The sequence below is a fragment of the Patagioenas fasciata genome, chromosome 24, assembly GCF_037038585.1.
Source record: "Patagioenas fasciata isolate bPatFas1 chromosome 24, bPatFas1.hap1, whole genome shotgun sequence".
NCBI classification, from domain to species: domain Eukaryota; kingdom Metazoa; phylum Chordata; class Aves; order Columbiformes; family Columbidae; genus Patagioenas; species Patagioenas fasciata.
In genome coordinates, this window is record NC_092543.1 from 3,532,254 (window position 1) to 3,548,845 (window position 16,592).

General features: G+C 48.4%; 2 protein-coding genes and 3 non-coding genes across 6 annotated transcripts in view; all 5 read right to left on the reverse strand.

Moving 5' to 3' along the window:
• Positions 1 to 4,726: 4,726 nt before the first annotated feature.
• Positions 4,727 to 9,656, reverse strand: HSPA8 (heat shock protein family A (Hsp70) member 8). The gene is made up of 9 exons (XM_065855592.2): positions 9,546 to 9,656; positions 8,692 to 8,901; positions 7,981 to 8,186; positions 7,730 to 7,882; positions 7,074 to 7,629; positions 6,584 to 6,786; positions 6,083 to 6,281; positions 5,736 to 5,968; positions 4,727 to 5,216 (listed from the first exon to the last, which is right to left on the reverse strand). Exons 2-9 carry the CDS (start codon positions 8,894 to 8,896, stop codon positions 5,019 to 5,021), a joined length of 1,953 nt encoding a protein of 650 aa, XP_065711664.1. The 5' UTR covers positions 8,897 to 8,901; positions 9,546 to 9,656; the 3' UTR covers positions 4,727 to 5,018.
• On the reverse strand, positions 5,552 to 5,648 carry LOC136111577 (small nucleolar RNA SNORD14). The gene has a single exon (XR_010652768.1). It is a non-coding gene; the product is annotated as a small nucleolar RNA SNORD14 (small nucleolar RNA).
• LOC136111576 (small nucleolar RNA SNORD14) lies at positions 6,365 to 6,461 on the reverse strand. The gene has a single exon (XR_010652767.1). It is a non-coding gene; the product is annotated as a small nucleolar RNA SNORD14 (small nucleolar RNA).
• Positions 6,858 to 6,947, reverse strand: LOC136111578 (small nucleolar RNA SNORD14). The gene has a single exon (XR_010652769.1). It is a non-coding gene; the product is annotated as a small nucleolar RNA SNORD14 (small nucleolar RNA).
• A 2,845-nt stretch (positions 9,657 to 12,501) lies between the features above and the next one.
• CLMP (CXADR like membrane protein) overlaps positions 12,502 to 16,592 on the reverse strand; it is a 36,448-nt gene continuing 32,357 nt past the window's right edge. For both annotated transcript variants that reach the window (XM_071798868.1, XM_065855624.2), the window contains exon 7: positions 12,502 to 15,984. In XM_071798868.1, coding sequence (XP_071654969.1) covers positions 15,690 to 15,984 — 295 coding nt within the window. In that variant the 3' untranslated portion in view covers positions 12,502 to 15,689. The remainder of the gene's footprint in view (positions 15,985 to 16,592) is intronic.

A 16,592-nucleotide genomic window follows, 5' to 3' on the forward strand; every position in this document is an offset into this window, starting at 1 on the left:
TTTACGTGCAAAACACAAGTGTTTAACCCCAATAAACTGTTTTTCAATAACACTTTCTTCTCTAATAAACTGTGCAAGCTCCTTCAAATCTCCCTTTCTTTGCATTTTGCAGCATGTGTAGGGAATAGACCCAGCCAGACCCCAGAGCACACATGGGTTTCCCTCTCTCCATAGCAAAGCACTCTATGTTTGATACTAAAGCTGTACAAGGAACCCAGAGCTCTTCTTCTCACCTCTGCTCCCTCTGTCTCTCACATACACAAAAACACAGATAAATCCGCTAATACCCCAGCGCAGGAGCTTTCACGGGGTAAGGCAGTAACGTATTCCTTGCCTGTTCCACGAAACAGCCACAGCACTCTGAGCACAGACCCCAGAACACTTCAAAAAGCAGCAAATACAGAATTCACCTTGGTGTAGACCCCCAGGAGCGGCCGGCAGTGTCCGAGCAGATCTCTGCGCTTGTAAAACAAACCCTGAAGCCAAATCCTGCCTTGTGAACAGGCTGTTTGTGTCACCTGCAAAGGAGCCGAGGGTTCCTCTCCCACAGCTGAATTCAGCCTCTTCTAGGGAAATATTGAGTAAAATCCTCCCTTATGCTTATGCACTAAGATATTCTTCGTATTTTCCTCTAAGACAGGCAGCACTGCTCACTGATAGATCTTAATGTAGCTGGACTTTGCTCCCTGGACTACTCTTTAGTCTCTAAAGCGTTTGGGAGAAGCAGCTACAAGATGTTGCCCCAGATATCAACATTTCGGACCCCACTGTGAAATCACACAAAGAAAACATTCCCTCAGCATCCCAACACCGAGCAGGAAGGCGTGGGAAAGGTTCCGTGCTCACCAGAACAGTTTTTCCTTCACAACGCTCCGTTTCCCAGGTTCATACACCCTCACGAACAGCCTCGGAGGAGCTTTGCAGGGAGGTGAAACCACAGTAACTCCTGAGGTCCCTTAAATGAACTATGAATTAAGGTTACCCATAGGCAGCAAGCAAAGTTCATGGGGCAGCTGCTGTATAGTCCGTAGAGCCTGGGAAAAACTGCCCAGATCTTACAGAAAATAAGTGGTTGAATTGCAGGGAAAAAGAGCTGGGTGACCCAAGATCAATGGCTGCTTGGTCACAAAACTCACCGGCCAGGAAAGCTGGACATGGGAATGGGGAGCGGCTGCACACCCTGGGACCTGGGAAGGAAACAACCCCCCCAAAAATGCAAAAATACAATGTTATAGATGTTACCTGCATTCGTTTCTCTGTTCTTCACAGTGGGGAGCAGCATCCTGGCACACACTGAGGAACATGAGGGTGACACAGGTGTGTGTCCTGGCACACCCTGAGGAACCTGAGGGTGACACAGGTGTGTGTCCTGCAACACCCTGAGGGTGACACAGGTGTGTGTGTCCTGGTACAACCAGAGGGTGACACAGGTGTGTGCCCTTAGCACCAGGCTCGGCGGGGCAGCTGTGCAGGGGGCCAGGCACTTACCCCACCAGGGATGAACCAAAACACACTCGCAACAGAGAAATAAAATGATGGATTAAAGTTTTTTAGCAAAGTTAAAAATGAAAAGAAATGAATGCAAGTTTTTCAATAAAACAAAAGGAAAGAGGTTGAATTGAAGAATTATTGAATGAGCCACACAATCACCCAAAGCCAGTTTCCCTGTCTTGCACACAGCTCTGGAGGCTTCTTTGGTGACATAAATGTAAAACCTCACAAATTTGACGCTGTTTTTGTTAATTTACTTCACTAAAACTCCCTATGGCCTCGTGTGAGCGCCCGTGCGACTGTGACCCCACAGCCCCTTCTCAGCCTCACAGCCCCACGGCCCGGCCCTTGGTCTGTACCGGTGTTTCTGCACGATTTACACTGTGAAAATTCAGCCCAAACAAATCAGAGCTCTGAGAGCCCCAGCAACGCCCTCCTGTACAAACTGTGCTGCCTGGAGCCGCTGTATCCAAAATACCCCTTACCAAAAGCCGTTTTCATTTACTGCCACCCACGGCAATAAAGGAATGACACGTTATTCATGGGAGATGTGGCTAAGGACGAAATTAAATGCCATAAACTATTTTTGGGGGATTTAATTCAAAACTGGGGAGGGCAACCAGAGGCAAAGTTCCCCTGTGTCGTTCCACGGGCTCTGGTGCCATCCCGTGGCCAAAAGGCGTGGGGGCACTGAATGCAAAACTGGGGGGGGGGGCGAATTTAATAATAATAATAATAACAATAAAATAAAGCCTGAGTGCCATTCCAGGGACCCTGTTCTCCTGGGTCAGAGTCCGGAACTGCAGGTGGCCCCCCCGGGATGCCCTGAATCTCACTGAAAATGTATTTAAAACGGTGGAGTGTAATATAACCTGAGAGCTTGGTGCCATTGAATGTCACCTACAGCAATAGAGCACTGAACATTGTGAATGGGAGATGCGGCTGAGGACGAGATTAAACGCCACAAACCTTTTGGTGGGGACTGAGTACAGAAATTGGGGGGGGGGCGAATAAAACATATAAACCCAAAACCCACATATATAGATGACACACACATTAAAGTGCCCCCAGTGTCATTCCGCGGTCTCTGGTGCCATCGTGTGGCCAGAGTACGCAATTGCAGGCGGCCCCCTGGGGATGCCCCAAATCTCATGTTAAAATGCCTTTCAACGCTGCAGTGTCACATAAATATGAAGCTTGGCGCTTCAGACACACACACGATTTTGTGAGAAAGTTATAATTACTGTTTTATTATTATTAAGAAGTTATAATATCTTGCTGGCAACACACAGGACACCGCCCTGAGCCGGCACAGACACCACGGGGTCACAAAGGGCCATTCCTGCCCGTCTAGGTCACTGTCCCACACTGGGGTCACCTGCTGTGCAGGGTTGGACTGGGATACAGGGACATCTCCTCACAGGGGCTGTGTTGGGGGTGTGAGCAGAACAGAGGTGATAAGGCAGGGATGTGTCAGTCACTGCTCCACGGTGCTTGCACAGCGTCGAGAGCAGCACAGAGAAGCCGTAAATTAACCTTAAACCAGTTTTGCTGTTTTGCACACAACTCTGGAGCTTCTGTGTTGTCACGAATGTGAAAACTCACAAGTTTGACACTGTTTTCACTCCTTTACATCGCTAGAACTGCCTGTGGCCTTGTGCAAGCGCTGGTGTGACTGTGACCCCACAGCAGCCCCTTCTCTGCCCCTTTCAGCCTCACACCCCCATGGCCTGACCTGCAGCCTGAACCAGGGCTATTCTTGTAATTTACAATGGAAAATCCCATTAATTAACTTGACAAGGCTGGAAAATTCAAATCATAGCTCCAACGGCCCCTGCAATGCCCTCCTGTACAAACTGTGCTGCCTTAAGCCTCTGCTTCTAAAATACCGCTTTCCAAAAGCCATTTTCATTTAGTGTCACCAACGGCCATAGAGGAACTATACATTATTAATGGGACATGTGGCTAAGGATGACATTATATGCCATAAACAATGATTTTGGGATTTAATTCAAAACTGAGGAGAGAAACCAAAGTTAACCCTGAGCCATTTGACGGTCTGTGCTGCCCTCGTGTGGACAACGTGGGAAATGCAGGCGGCTCCCTCGGGATGACCCGCATCTCGCATTGGTCAATAAAACCTTGAGTTCATGAAGATAACAGGAAGAAAAGGAAAAAGTCTAAACAATGTCAGAATTTTTAAGAATCAAGACACCAGTGGCACGGATCACCTCCCTTCTCCCACCCCGCTCACCCCAAAAATGACCCACAATACCTGTATGCGAACTGGAAGGCTTTGCTGTGATGAATTGCAAGGTTTGAACACTGCCAGCTGCTCCCTGTTGGTGTTTTAGCAGCTGAAACGCAGGGAACCGGCACTTCAGAGGCAGCAAAAGGAGCGATAGACTGTCAGAGAATTGGTTTTCCCGTTTGGTTAAGCACTGCTGTTAAAATAAAGTTAAAAAACCTCTCACGTCTTCTCCAGCACTGAGGAAGAAGTGACTCTGTGAAGACAGAACAGCCTTGTAACACATGAAGCACTGAGATAAACCATCAGTACTGAACTGCAGATCATTCCGACTGATCCGTCTCCAAACAATAAGCAATGGAGCTCTGACGAGTTTTACAGCCTCGAGTCACAACCTAATGAAAATTGCTACTGTTATGGAGCACTGCTGGTGTGTCTAACACTTCATCTGTATACAAATATTTAGTAAAATACTATAGATAAGCAAAATACTGCTGCAGATGGTACCCAAAGCCTGCAGCACACCCAGCAATGACTTCTTTAAAATGCAGAACTTACCTTCCCCAAAGCAGGGGATCCTTGAGCCAATAAATGCCCTAAGGCCAAAAGGATTTGGCCATTTTTTCCAAACATTCCATATTTCTGGGATTTAAATGTATTCTCCACTGTAGATTAATGCTAACTAGCTCTCAAAATTTTTCTGGAGTGTGTAGCTCTATGATCTTGGACTGAAAGCAAAGCTCGGCCTATGTTAATGTGCTCCTAACAGCCTTGACCTTCAAAACAAGGCTTAACACACCACTTACCTGTATTACTTTATGGGAAGCCATTTCTGGTTATGAAATTGCTTATGAGGCTCCTACACCTGGAGCCTGTGTGAGTGCATGTGCTGAGGTCATGCTCTGCTAGGATGTCATCTTTGCTTACCAGATTTTCACTTTATTTTTCACACTGTTCAGTACATATAAAGAAGTGAACACAGAAACATTGTGATGCCCATTAAATAGTTTTTATTCCTTAGGACATGAATTGCATTTCCACTTTTTTACAGTACTGTAAAGTGCAATGGTATTCATCTCCCCTCCTGTGCACATGTTCAAGTATTTAAAATGCCCAGAAAATGTTTTGTTTTCTTTTATTTATCCTTACAGCAGCTCAGTTATGGAGTTTTAATCTGGCAGAATATACCCAGATGTGCCTACAGGTTTGGGTCCTTCAATCTAACCCCCACCTAGGGGTCCTCCAACACCAACTGCTAGTGGAATGCGCTGCCCCAGCTTTAATCCACCTCCTCGATGGTTGGTCCAGAAGAAGCCCCACCAGAGGGAGGAGCTCCCCCACCAGGGAAGCCGCCAGGCATCCCGCCGGGCATCCCACCAGGCATCCCCCCGGCGCTCTGGTACAGCTTGGTGATGATGGGGTTGCACACCTTCTCCAGCTCCTTCTGCTGGTGCTCAAACTCCTCCTTCTCAGCCGTCTGAAAAAATAAACAAGACAACAGCTCAGTATTTGCTGCTCTCAATAAGCAAATACAACTCAAAAGTTAATTTATAAAGACTCTGGGCTTAGTGTTAAGATCTATTTTTATAGCAGCGCAGTTACAGTTTTCATCTGGCACAATATACCAAGATGTGCCTACAGGCACGTTGTTCAAATTAAGCCCCACCAACCTCCTGATTTAGGACTCCAATCACTCTTGGAGCACACACTGCTCCTGGAGGAACAAAGACCTCATTTAAGTTAAGATCATACTTGCAAGCTTGCCTGCTTCCATTAGGAGGAATTGAAAAACTATACACTTGCAAGCTGTGGTCGCTCAGACATCCAAGGAAGGTACTTGGACCAGCACAAGTCTTTTGACTTCTGGTGGAAACTACGAATGGCTTTGGAAACACTTTCATCACAGCAACCAGTAGTTTTCCTCCATCCTCTTGAGTTTTCTTTGGAGCTCAGACACTAGAAGGAAACACCAACCAAACAGGGAATACTGACATACCTGATTCTTGTCCAGCCAGTTGATGATTTCATTGCATTTGTCCAGGATTTTCTGCTTGTCCTCATCAGAGATCTTGCCCTGGAGCTTCTCATCTTCAACAGTAGCTTTCATGTTGAATGCGTAAGACTCCAGGGAGTTCTTAGAAGACACTTTATCACGCTGCTTCTCATCTTCCGCTTTGTATTTCTCTGCTTCCTGAACCATCCGTTCAATGTCTTCCTTGCTCAGCCGGCCTGCAGGAAACAGCAGCATTCCAGGTCATTTTTAGCTGAGAATCGATCGTGACCTCCCAACATTTGTTCAGGTAACCAGTCTCCCACCCACCCTCAAAACCTTGGGGTCCTTACCCTTGTCGTTTGTAATTGTGATCTTGTTTTCCTTGCCAGTGCTCTTATCCACAGCAGACACGTTGAGGATGCCGTTGGCATCGATATCGAAGGTTACTTCAATCTGAGGTACACCTCTGGGAGCGGGGGGAATACCTGTCAGCTCAAACTTGCCCAGCAAGTTGTTGTCTTTAGTCATAGCACGTTCTCCTTCATAGACCTAGAAAGAAAAAAACAGCTAATTAAGTAATAAGTCTGACCACACACCATTAAATTATAATGGGTTGTTCTGAAGTGACATGGTCGCTCAGACATCCAAGGAAGGTACTTGGACCAACACAAGTCTTTCGACTTCTGGTGGAAACTACGAATGGCTTTGGAAACACTTTCATCACAGCAACCAGGCATTTACAAGCACCATCTCTGACCTAAGAGATTCATTTCAACTATCGCTGGAGGTGTTGACAGGGTCATATGATTATGTGAGTGCATTATCAGTTCACCCCAGTGCTGCCCACCTACCTGGATCAGCACACCAGGCTGGTTGTCTGAGTAAGTGGTGAATGTCTGGGTCTGCTTGGTGGGGATGGTGGTGTTCCGCTTGATCAGGACTGTCATGACACCTCCAGCGGTCTCAATACCAAGAGACAGGGGAGTCACATCCAACAGCAGCAAATCCTGCACGTTTTCAGACTTGTCTCCAGACAGAATAGCAGCCTGAACAGCTGGAGGAAGAGAAAAAAACACATTAAAATCCTTGCAACAAATACAGGGCACGCTACAGTGAAACTGATGCTCGCTCAGACATCCAAGGAAGGTTTTGGCCATCATCAGTAACTTCTGGTGGAAACTACGAATGGCTTTGGAACCTGATTCATCATTGCAAGTCAGAGGAAAGCACGTACAGCTGGGAAAAGCTTTAGTGATTCAGGAGGAAGATGCAGGGCCTGCATACACCAGCGTTGCTGAAACTTCAGCCCTGACACATAGCAATGTGAATTTTTGTCCTTACCTGCACCGTAAGCCACAGCTTCATCAGGATTAATGCTCTTGTTCAGCTCTTTGCCATTGAAGAAATCCTGCAGAAGCTTCTGGATCTTTGGGATACGAGTAGACCCACCGACCAGCACGATGTCGTGGATCTGCGACTTGTCGAGCTTGGCATCCCGCAGGGCCTTCTCCACAGGGTCCAGGGTGCCGCGGAACAGGTCGGCGTTCAGCTCTTCAAAGCGAGCTCTGGTAATGGAGGTGTAGAAGTCGATCCCCTCATAGAGAGAATCAATTTCAATGCTGGCCTGCGTGCTGGAGGACAGGGTACGCTTGGCACGCTCGCAGGCAGTGCGGAGGCGACGAACAGCTCTCTTGTTCTCAGTGATGTCTTTCTTGTGCTTGCGCTTGAATTCAGCGATGAAGTGGTTGACCATGCGGTTGTCGAAGTCTTCTCCACCCAAGTGAGTGTCACCTGCGGTGGATTTCACCTCAAAGATGCCATCTTCAATAGTCAGAATAGACACATCAAAGGTGCCACCTCCGAGATCAAAAATAAGAACGTTCCTTTCAGCACCAACCTGGAAGAAAAGATCAATTTTCATAATGCAATTCGTTTTCTACTGCTAGTTCAGTAGGTTGACTGGTTGGACGTCAGACAGTAGTCACTCCATAGCATACCTTTTTGTCCAGACCATAGGCAATGGCAGCAGCTGTCGGCTCGTTGATAATTCGCAGAACATTGAGCCCAGCAATGGTTCCAGCATCTTTTGTAGCCTGACGCTGAGAGTCATTGAAATAGGCGGGTACAGTCACTACAGCATTAGTAACAGTCTACAAAGAAAAAAGCAAGCGAAACGGTGAGTTATGTATGTCATGTACTCACACACAGAGAATTATTTGTTGTATTTGATTGCAATCCTAAACCTCACCTTCCCAAGGTATGCTTCTGCGATTTCCTTCATTTTGGTTAAAACCATGGAAGAAATTTCTTCTGGGTAGAAGCTCTTTGTCTCGCCTTTGTACTCCACCTGGACCTTCGGTCTGCCAGCATCGTTCACCACGGTGAAAGGCCAGTGCTTCATATCGGACTGGACAACAGAATCATCAAACCTACGTCCAATCAACCGTTTTGCGTCTGGAAAACAACAGTTGGCCACATTACATACATTTGTTCATAATAAGGAACATGAACTGTTCCTAAAAAGCAATACTAACGTGGAACTACCACTGCCTCGCCAAGATCTTGCTGCATGTAGTGATGCTTTTTTCTCTCAGATATGCACAAATGGATCGGAATCATCTCAAAGCCACCACAGCAATGCTACAGCTGCTGTACCATAAACCACAGTAAGACTACGACTAAGTCCAAGACACTTAGTCAAGGCCACTTAACACTAAGTGCCAAGAACCTGCAGCAAGACAGGTCTGTACCTGTAGGGCATATAATTCCACAGTATGTAATAAAAGCTTAACTATTACTAATGCACTTGCATTTAGATTAATAACAAATTAGGAGGTTTTAATTTCGAAGAGAAAACTTCAATTGTGCTATTGGTCACTTATTCTTATAAGCAAGGAACACTACCACTACCACGCTAATTCTCCATAGGTTGTGAAGTACATAAATCTTGCATTCTTACCGAAAACTGTATTGGTTGGATTCATGGCCACTTGGTTCTTGGCAGCATCGCCGATCAATCTCTCTGTGTCCGTGAAGGCGACATAGCTGGGGGTGGTCCGGTTGCCCTGGTCATTGGCAATGATTTCCACCTTCCCGTGCTGGAACACGCCGACACAGGAATAGGTGGTGCCGAGATCAATTCCGACAGCTGGTCCCTTCGACATCTTGTCTGAGGGAAAAAACATAAACGTGTGTAAAATAAGACGTAGAGTTAAGATGTGTGATGGGTTTACAATCCACTGCTCTTTAGATCAATGGGTTTAAAGCCACCACGTGGCGTCCAACGGCACCGATAACGTGACACGTCACGTGGCCCGCTGCCCCGCCTCCCCCCAAGCTCCGCCCCACCCGCGTCACATGACAGGCGGACAAATGGCCGCCGGGACATGGAGTCCATGTGTCCTGGCACGGCCCCAGCCCCGCTGCGACACCGGCCCCCCTGCACCCGCTGAGCCGCAGCGTCCTCGCCCGGCCCCCGCTGCTCCCCCGCCTTTAAACTACAAACCCCAACACGCCCAGGCTCCCCACGGACACGGCTCCCCCTCCCGCGCACCCCCCGGGCGTGCCCGGCGGGGGGGGCACACGGGAGCTCGGCCGCCCGCCTCCCCCCACCCTTTCAGGAGCACAAGGGAACGGAAAAAAAAAAAAACGCCGTTAGGTCGGACTTAGGCGATAAAGCGGCAGCATCAGCGCAGGGAAAGGGAAAAGCCCAAGAGCGCTCCCACCCCCCACCCTGCCCGACTGCCCGCAATGCGGCAGCCCACCCCCACCCCCACCCCCCCCGCATGGCCACCCCCTCCCCAGGCCCGTTACCTGGGCGGCGCGGACAAGCCGGGACCTGCACACAAGAAACTGCTCCGCAGCGGTTCCTGCTCAATGAGACCGCTCCGCGCCCGCCCCGCAGCCTTTATATAGCCTCTCAGAACCTTCCAGAAGCGCCCGCCCCCTCCCGCCGCTCCAGCCAATCCGCTCGCGCGCTCCGCCGCCCTTCCAGCCAATGGGCGCCGGCCGGAAGCCCCGGTCGCCGTGACGCGCCCAGGAAGGGGGCGTGCCCGCCGGCCGGCCGGTATTCTCGAACCTTCATGCGCTTTCCTCGCTCCCCCCACAAACACCCACCGCTCCGCAACGGACAGGGGGTGGGGCTTCGTGTGCGCGGGAGCCAATCAAAGCCCTCCAACGGCCGCATGCCGGTGACGACACAGACTATGGTAGGCTTAATGAGGGGGCGGGGACAGTCAAGTAGCTCCAGGAGCCAATCGCAACGCGACGCTGGAGGCTCATTTGCATATTTCGCGCGCTAGGGGGAAGGCGCCTTGGGGTGGGATTGACCAATCAAATGGCGGGGTTTGGGTTCATTTGCATAGAGGGTGGCGGGCTGCGGGAAAGGGGAACCGGGCGGGGGGGGCCACAAATGGCGGCGCCATGCGGGGCCGGGACACAGGGCTGTGTGCGGGACCCGGCCGGCTTCTCGTCCCCGAATTAACGGCAGACCCGGCTTAAAGAGCGTCCCGGTTTCCCATGCGGAAGCTGGAGGTGCGGGAGGCCGGCCCGGGGCAGAGCCCTGCTAGATGGCTGTTCCTCCCCGGAGGAACGGCTGAATTCTCATTTTTATGCTCAGTGCCCAACGCTTCCCAAAGGCTTCCCACAGCATTTGCTGCAGCCAATCTCCCTCGGCACGATATTCTCCGTGAGCAGCGTGCTGCTGCGCTAACCCTCTGTTCCGTTCAATGTGGCAATGTGAATCCAGCCCCCGCAGCATCCCCAGCTTTTCCCTTCCATAATCAGCACTAATGCACCAAACCAAGCCACGGGGCAGCACGTCACCCCTCCGCACGTCAGCGCTGCTCCCAGCGACATTTACTTGGGTGCAAAGGGAGCAGAGGCTGCTCAGCCTCCTTGGGGATCAAGGAGCAGATGGACGACCACGAATGTTGGGCCGGTCTGGGCGCTTTGGGCTGCAAACTGATCAGAGGTCACCAATCAGTCAGGCAGGAGGGCTGGGAATTGCACCAAGTGTTTATTGACATGGCAAAAAGCATAAAAAGTCAGAGGGAGTCGCTAAGAGGAGGGTGACACAAACCCCCCATCCTGACCGGGCTCCCGGGGCAGATGTGGTGAAGTCACTCGTGTCAAGCAACACTTCATGCCTCCAGTTCTTGCTCTATGGGCTGGAATCTGAACTGGGACCTTTGGATGGTGGCAAAAGGCGCAGTTTGGAGTTGGAACCTGGGTGTACAAGGTTAGGAGGAGCAGCAGGAAAAGGAGGCGGCTCCGTATCTTGGAGCAGTAGCTGTCACTCTCTTGTGCCTTTTAAGATAAGGTTGTCAATAGGAACCATCACCCCATTACCTGACAGGCTGCTGGAAAGCCCAACTCTTTGCCTTTTTCTTTTTAAGTCGTGGGCAGAATTTCAGTAGGACCTAAGAATAGCACTACCTGCACCTTCAGATTAAATACTGACATTTAGATGTGCAACCGTACTCCACGCAGACTGATAGCAAGGGAAGGCAGCCTCAACAGCAGTGAGTCAGTGCAGGGAGGAGGGCAGTTTGGCAAATGACTCATTGAATTGGCAATTAGAGGCCGTTAACATACAAAAGTAGCTCATTTACTGTCTATCAGAAAAATGAAGGCTCAGCAGGCTCGACTCTGGCAAGTATTCTGTGTAGTTTTTGTAAATGATTAATTCCAATATTTTTTTAAGCTAATTTAGTATGTTAGAGATCAAGCGCTGCTTTTGCTTTAAGCATTTTAAACAGTATTGGGAAGAGAGTGGAGATGATCAGACACCCTTCCAATTCACAACAGCAGCATTGGTTATTTGTACAACGTGTCCATCTGCACGCCCTGGTTAAAGTTTAAAAATCACAAAAGCAGTCCCTTCCCTTTCCCACCGTGTCCTCCCCCTTCAGTGTACGAGCCGATCCAGGTTAAAAATAACCCAGGATTCCTGATACTGTACAAAAATATGCAATTGCACACCCCTTCTCAAAATGTGTATCGCTTAATCAGATTTTGGGTAGCATCAACCCAGGAGGGAGCCAGTAAGAGCGTTTCCTCATGAATCACGGGTAGACGGGGCACACCTATGAAACCACTGTGTTTTGTTTTAAATCCTGCGTAATCACGGCGCACTTTTTACTCACAGATTGGATAAGGAAGGTTGCTGATGTCGGGAGATCTCTGCGCAAAACACCCCCGGGGCAAGAAGGCTGAGAAATCAACCACAGTTATCTTAGTTACCCTAAATTCCACCTACATGACTGGAGATTCCTGTTGGCTGGTTCCAAATGTTTATCTGCGGAAAAGATGGAAAAGGTCCGGGTGCTGAGTTGTTCAAGGTCTCGTTGGCCTCTCGGACAGTGCAGGAGATGAACCGGAAGGAAGGTCACAGATGTGGGAGTGGGAGGACGCTGTCACCGCGGGTTTGTGTCTGGGCTGTGTCTGCGCTCGCACTATTTACCGCATTCGATGGAAGCATCCACATCCTCAGCCAAAATATCTCAGGTGAAATAGCTGCGTGGAAGTCAAAACTCTATTTGCTTCAATACACCCACGGCTGCACATATTTCATACCATGGCTCATAAATAAGACTGAAAAAATACCCAGGAAAAAGACCAGCTTCCCCACGTTTTCCACGCAAAGATGCACATAGTTAGTCCTTGTTGGCTGAAAAATGGTATTTTTGATGCCGTACTTTTTTCCTTGGATTCGGCTTGACTGCATGTAACACATTGTGCCACACAAGATGGAGCATCAGTACGAGTTGAGTTGAGCTGCAGCACTTCAGCTGCAGCACATTTATTTATAAAACAACCAAAAAAATTATGAAATCATTGATTCAAAGGAATCAATAATAAATATTTGCTTTCCTCTGAGTTGTTCAGACACAGTACAAGTACACCGATTATAGCAGGTAGAGAGATGTAAGCTTAGTTTAGCTGCTGAGAAACAAAAGCAAGCTACCTAACATTGTATGCATTTAATCACGCTAGTAGTAACCGTTATATGACAGTAAATGCTTCAAATACACTATTTTACAAAATAGGGTTTGGCTTATGTATCATTTGCTTCCCTTTTGCAACATCTGGAGCTTAGAAGACGTCCCTTTGAAAATAGAATACCCTGGGCATGATCTCTGTCTCGTATTTCCTTTGAGTGATAAACTTTTTCCCTTTGAGCGTCACTCTAGCGACTGAAGTGCAGAACTGACTTTGTCTTCAGCCGTGAGATCACTGAAGCGTGGCCTGAAAAGCACCGCGGTGTTTCAGACTTAGCGATTTTAAAGGGCCACGGTGCCCGCTTACCATTGCATCTTTGTTCCGCGGCTTTTTCTGAGACGGTTTGTACACGGGCGTTCTGTACGTGCCCGGACCGCGGGCACACGTACCTGCTGCTTCCCACGGGGCTGGGAACAGCCGGGAACGATCACACACACGCCAGGCTTCAGCAGTTGCTTCCAAACAACTTCTTTTCCCCGAGGTCCATAACCCATCCTATGCAATCAGGAGCAGGTGGGAGGATTCTCCTTGCCGGCAGCAAGTGGCCTCCAGGCTGCAGACAGAGCATCCTCCTCTCTGCTAATTGCAACTCCGACCCGTGACTCAAAGCCAACCTAAAGTACGTTGTATTCAGGCTGCAGCCAGCTCAACTGTCTGATTGTTACCCTTAATTTTGTGGTAATAAGCTTCTGGTTGCTCAGGAGCGTATTCTATACTGAGAAAAGCACTCCTGCTTTTATATGCATAGAATAACTATCCGCGGATGCAACACAGGTAACATTAAGCACAATGAGCAACCACAGAAGCCTCAGCAGTCCTGCTCATGCTCTTCGGGACTTTCCCAGCTCTGGAGTACCCTTGTAAGTGCTTCGGAATGCCTGAGCCTTCAGGCTCCAGGAATAGAGCAACTGCAGAGGAATCACAGACACTTAGAGCTGCTGCTGCAACAGCCACCACCAAATCCACCAAAACGCTCCAGGAAATGTGCCTGAAATGCCTCTGGAGCATCCAGGGAAACTGCCTGGGTCAAATGACACAGTATCCAACCCCAGGAGCTGTCACGAAAGCAGAAGCTCATCAAACTCCTAACAGCGAATGCCTCTGTTTAAATCTGTGACCCGGGACTGCCTTCTCTGCAGAACACGGCAGTACTTTGTCCTGCCAGGGTGGCTAGGTAGAGAGAGAAAGTGAAATTTTGGTACGAGTGATGAAAATGGGTGACTACAACTAGGAAGAGAAGCTCTCAGATAGCAGAGGGCAAGTTTCAAAACTACTTCCCATAAGGAAGTAGCCCAAGCAGGGCTTGGCTTTGATCAAAATGTCTAAGACCTCAAGCAAAGAAGCTACAATTCTGGGTTTCAGACAGAAAAGGAGAAAATTACAGGCCCTGGAGTGAAAGAATTATAAATCTGTGGTTCTTCTGTGCTGATGCTTCTCCTGTAGACTCATTCCACAAATTGGAGAAAACCCTCCCTCTCTCAAATGAAATAAAGCACCTAATTTTTTTCTAATAGGAAATTATCAGTCCCGGAATACAGGAATCTAGAACCTACATGCTCAGGGTTTGTGTGCAGAGCCAAGTCCTTCAGAGGAAAATACACCCGACAGAATTATCTGAGCATCTGCCTCCAGGGGAAGCTTGTCCCTATTTCCCATCATCTCCTTTTGTTCTCCAACTTTAAGTGTAAGACTTCATATTCCTTGGAAACATTTATTCTGGCTAATTTAATCACAGAAAATATTTGCATGATTCTTACAGGTTTTTTAAGGGTCATGCTAAGGTTTAAGCTTCAAGAATAGCACCTGCCCCAGTGTTTGGTGTACGAATGGGACATTGCACACAAATATTTTCTAATGGAAGTAGCATTGTGCTTGTTTACCTGTCCCTGATGTCTTTTCCTCACTATGTGCTCTGTCGCTCTGTCCTGCAGTCTTACCTGGATGCTTGAAGGTCAGCTCAAGAATGCTGTTCGTTCAGCCTTGGGAAGAGCTCTCCATAAGGTTTCTACAGCACAGCTCACCCCAAAACTGGTGAATTCACGACCTGGTGAGAGCAAAGGTATCTTCCAAATGCTTCGTCCAGGCTTCTTGGTAGATTAGTGGCCCTCGCTTTTTGAGGTCCTGCCTTCATTCTGGATTCAGTGCCCAGTTCTCCCCACACTAAGGCTCATTTGTCACAGATACAACTCCAGGGAAGTTACTGCGGCTTTGCAGTGCGGACCATAAAAGCAGAGTCAGGCTCCCGGCCGTATCTCGCTGGGTGCATCATTAAGTGTATTCTGGCAATTAAAGCACCTCTATTTCCTTGAGATAAAGGGTCCTTTCTCTTTAGTGCAGAGGTTAGTTCGGATATATGCCTTAATACTGCATCTCTCGACCTTTTTGAGTGATCCTTGCATTTCTGCTTTAGTTAACAGCCTCCAAAAGTATTTCATGAGAAGACAATGCAGAAAACATGAAGTGTTTGTCGGTTCCCTTTGAGGTTGAGCACCAGACTGTCCTCAGCAGAGTCTGCCTCAGAATCTTCAGATAAGACACTGTATCTTTGAGAATGTTCTCTGGAACCAGCACAAGAGACTTTTCCCTCCCCACAAAACCTCTCTGGAATATTATGCGTCTTTATGTGTCTGTTGATCCCTTTTTTAAAACCGCGACGTTTGGCTTCATTTCACGTTTAGAGCACCTAGCTTTTGTAGTGTTCCACATCCAAAAAAGATAATGTACAAAGAAGGCTCCCTTTTCCCTCAAATGTATCTTTCTTCAAAAAAATAATTCTGTATCAGAACCTCAGTGCTGGAAGATGTAAGAAAGAGTCGGGTGGGAGGACCTCTCGTGGTGTGAATAATCACAAGTGATTAAAATGAAGCTGACCAAGAAGCTAACTAACCTAACAATTCCTATGTGGCTGGTGGTGTGTGAAGTGTTTCTGGACAGCAGGAGTCTCCAGGCGAGCAGTCACACAGTCTGGAACGCTCGGCTTTGGGCAGGCACCATGACCAGCGTCGCTCCCATTTTCATCAGGTTAGTGTAGTCGACTTTCTTTGGCTCCATTTCTTTTCTCTCCGTCTCCCTCTGGCCGTACTGGGGAGGAGTTAGATGAGGAGTAGCTTCCGTTGACAAAGTCCGTTGGCTGCGAGAGGCACTGTTGGCTGTTGACCTGGTTGAGGAGGAACCTGAGCGTGAGCTCCTGGAACCAGAGGAAGACGAACTGGGCTTGACGAGATGGGCCTTGGGTGCCTCTGCGTCTTCTCTGCAACCAAACAGATGAGAGGGCTCAAATACCACAAGAACAGAAACACTTATTCATTTTACCAGACTGAATTGCTGCTGCAATAAGCAGTTGCTTATTGAAGCTGCAAATCACCAGGGCGTATTTGTCCAGGAGTTTGAGCAAGGTACAGGGTTTTCTGAATTCTGTGCTACGCAGCTTTGTGGGCTGAACTCTCTATTGGTCAAAGGGATTTGGAATCCATGCTGCACACGACTGGCCCTTTGTGTGGAGCTTTGAGGTCTGTGGAACCAATGCCAAGTGTCAGTGCAAACAGTTCAGATAGCACTGTCTGCTCTGTAATCCTTACTCATAATGACAAATCATTTAGACAGGACTAGCTGAAACCGGTTCTTCTAGTTAGGAAAAAAATCTGAGTAGTGAAAGAAGTGCAAGAACTGGGCCCAGAGAGAGAAAGAGAGAAGAGGGAGAACAGTCATGTGTGAAAAGGTGACACAAGAGGCTGAAAATGAAAAGGCATGGTAGATTTGAAAGCAAAGGGAAGGGAAGAAATCAGCAGAGGTTACCTCCTTGCTGGCAACCTGACCATCAGGCAACGTAATCAGCGGCTAAAGGGATTATAGAGATGC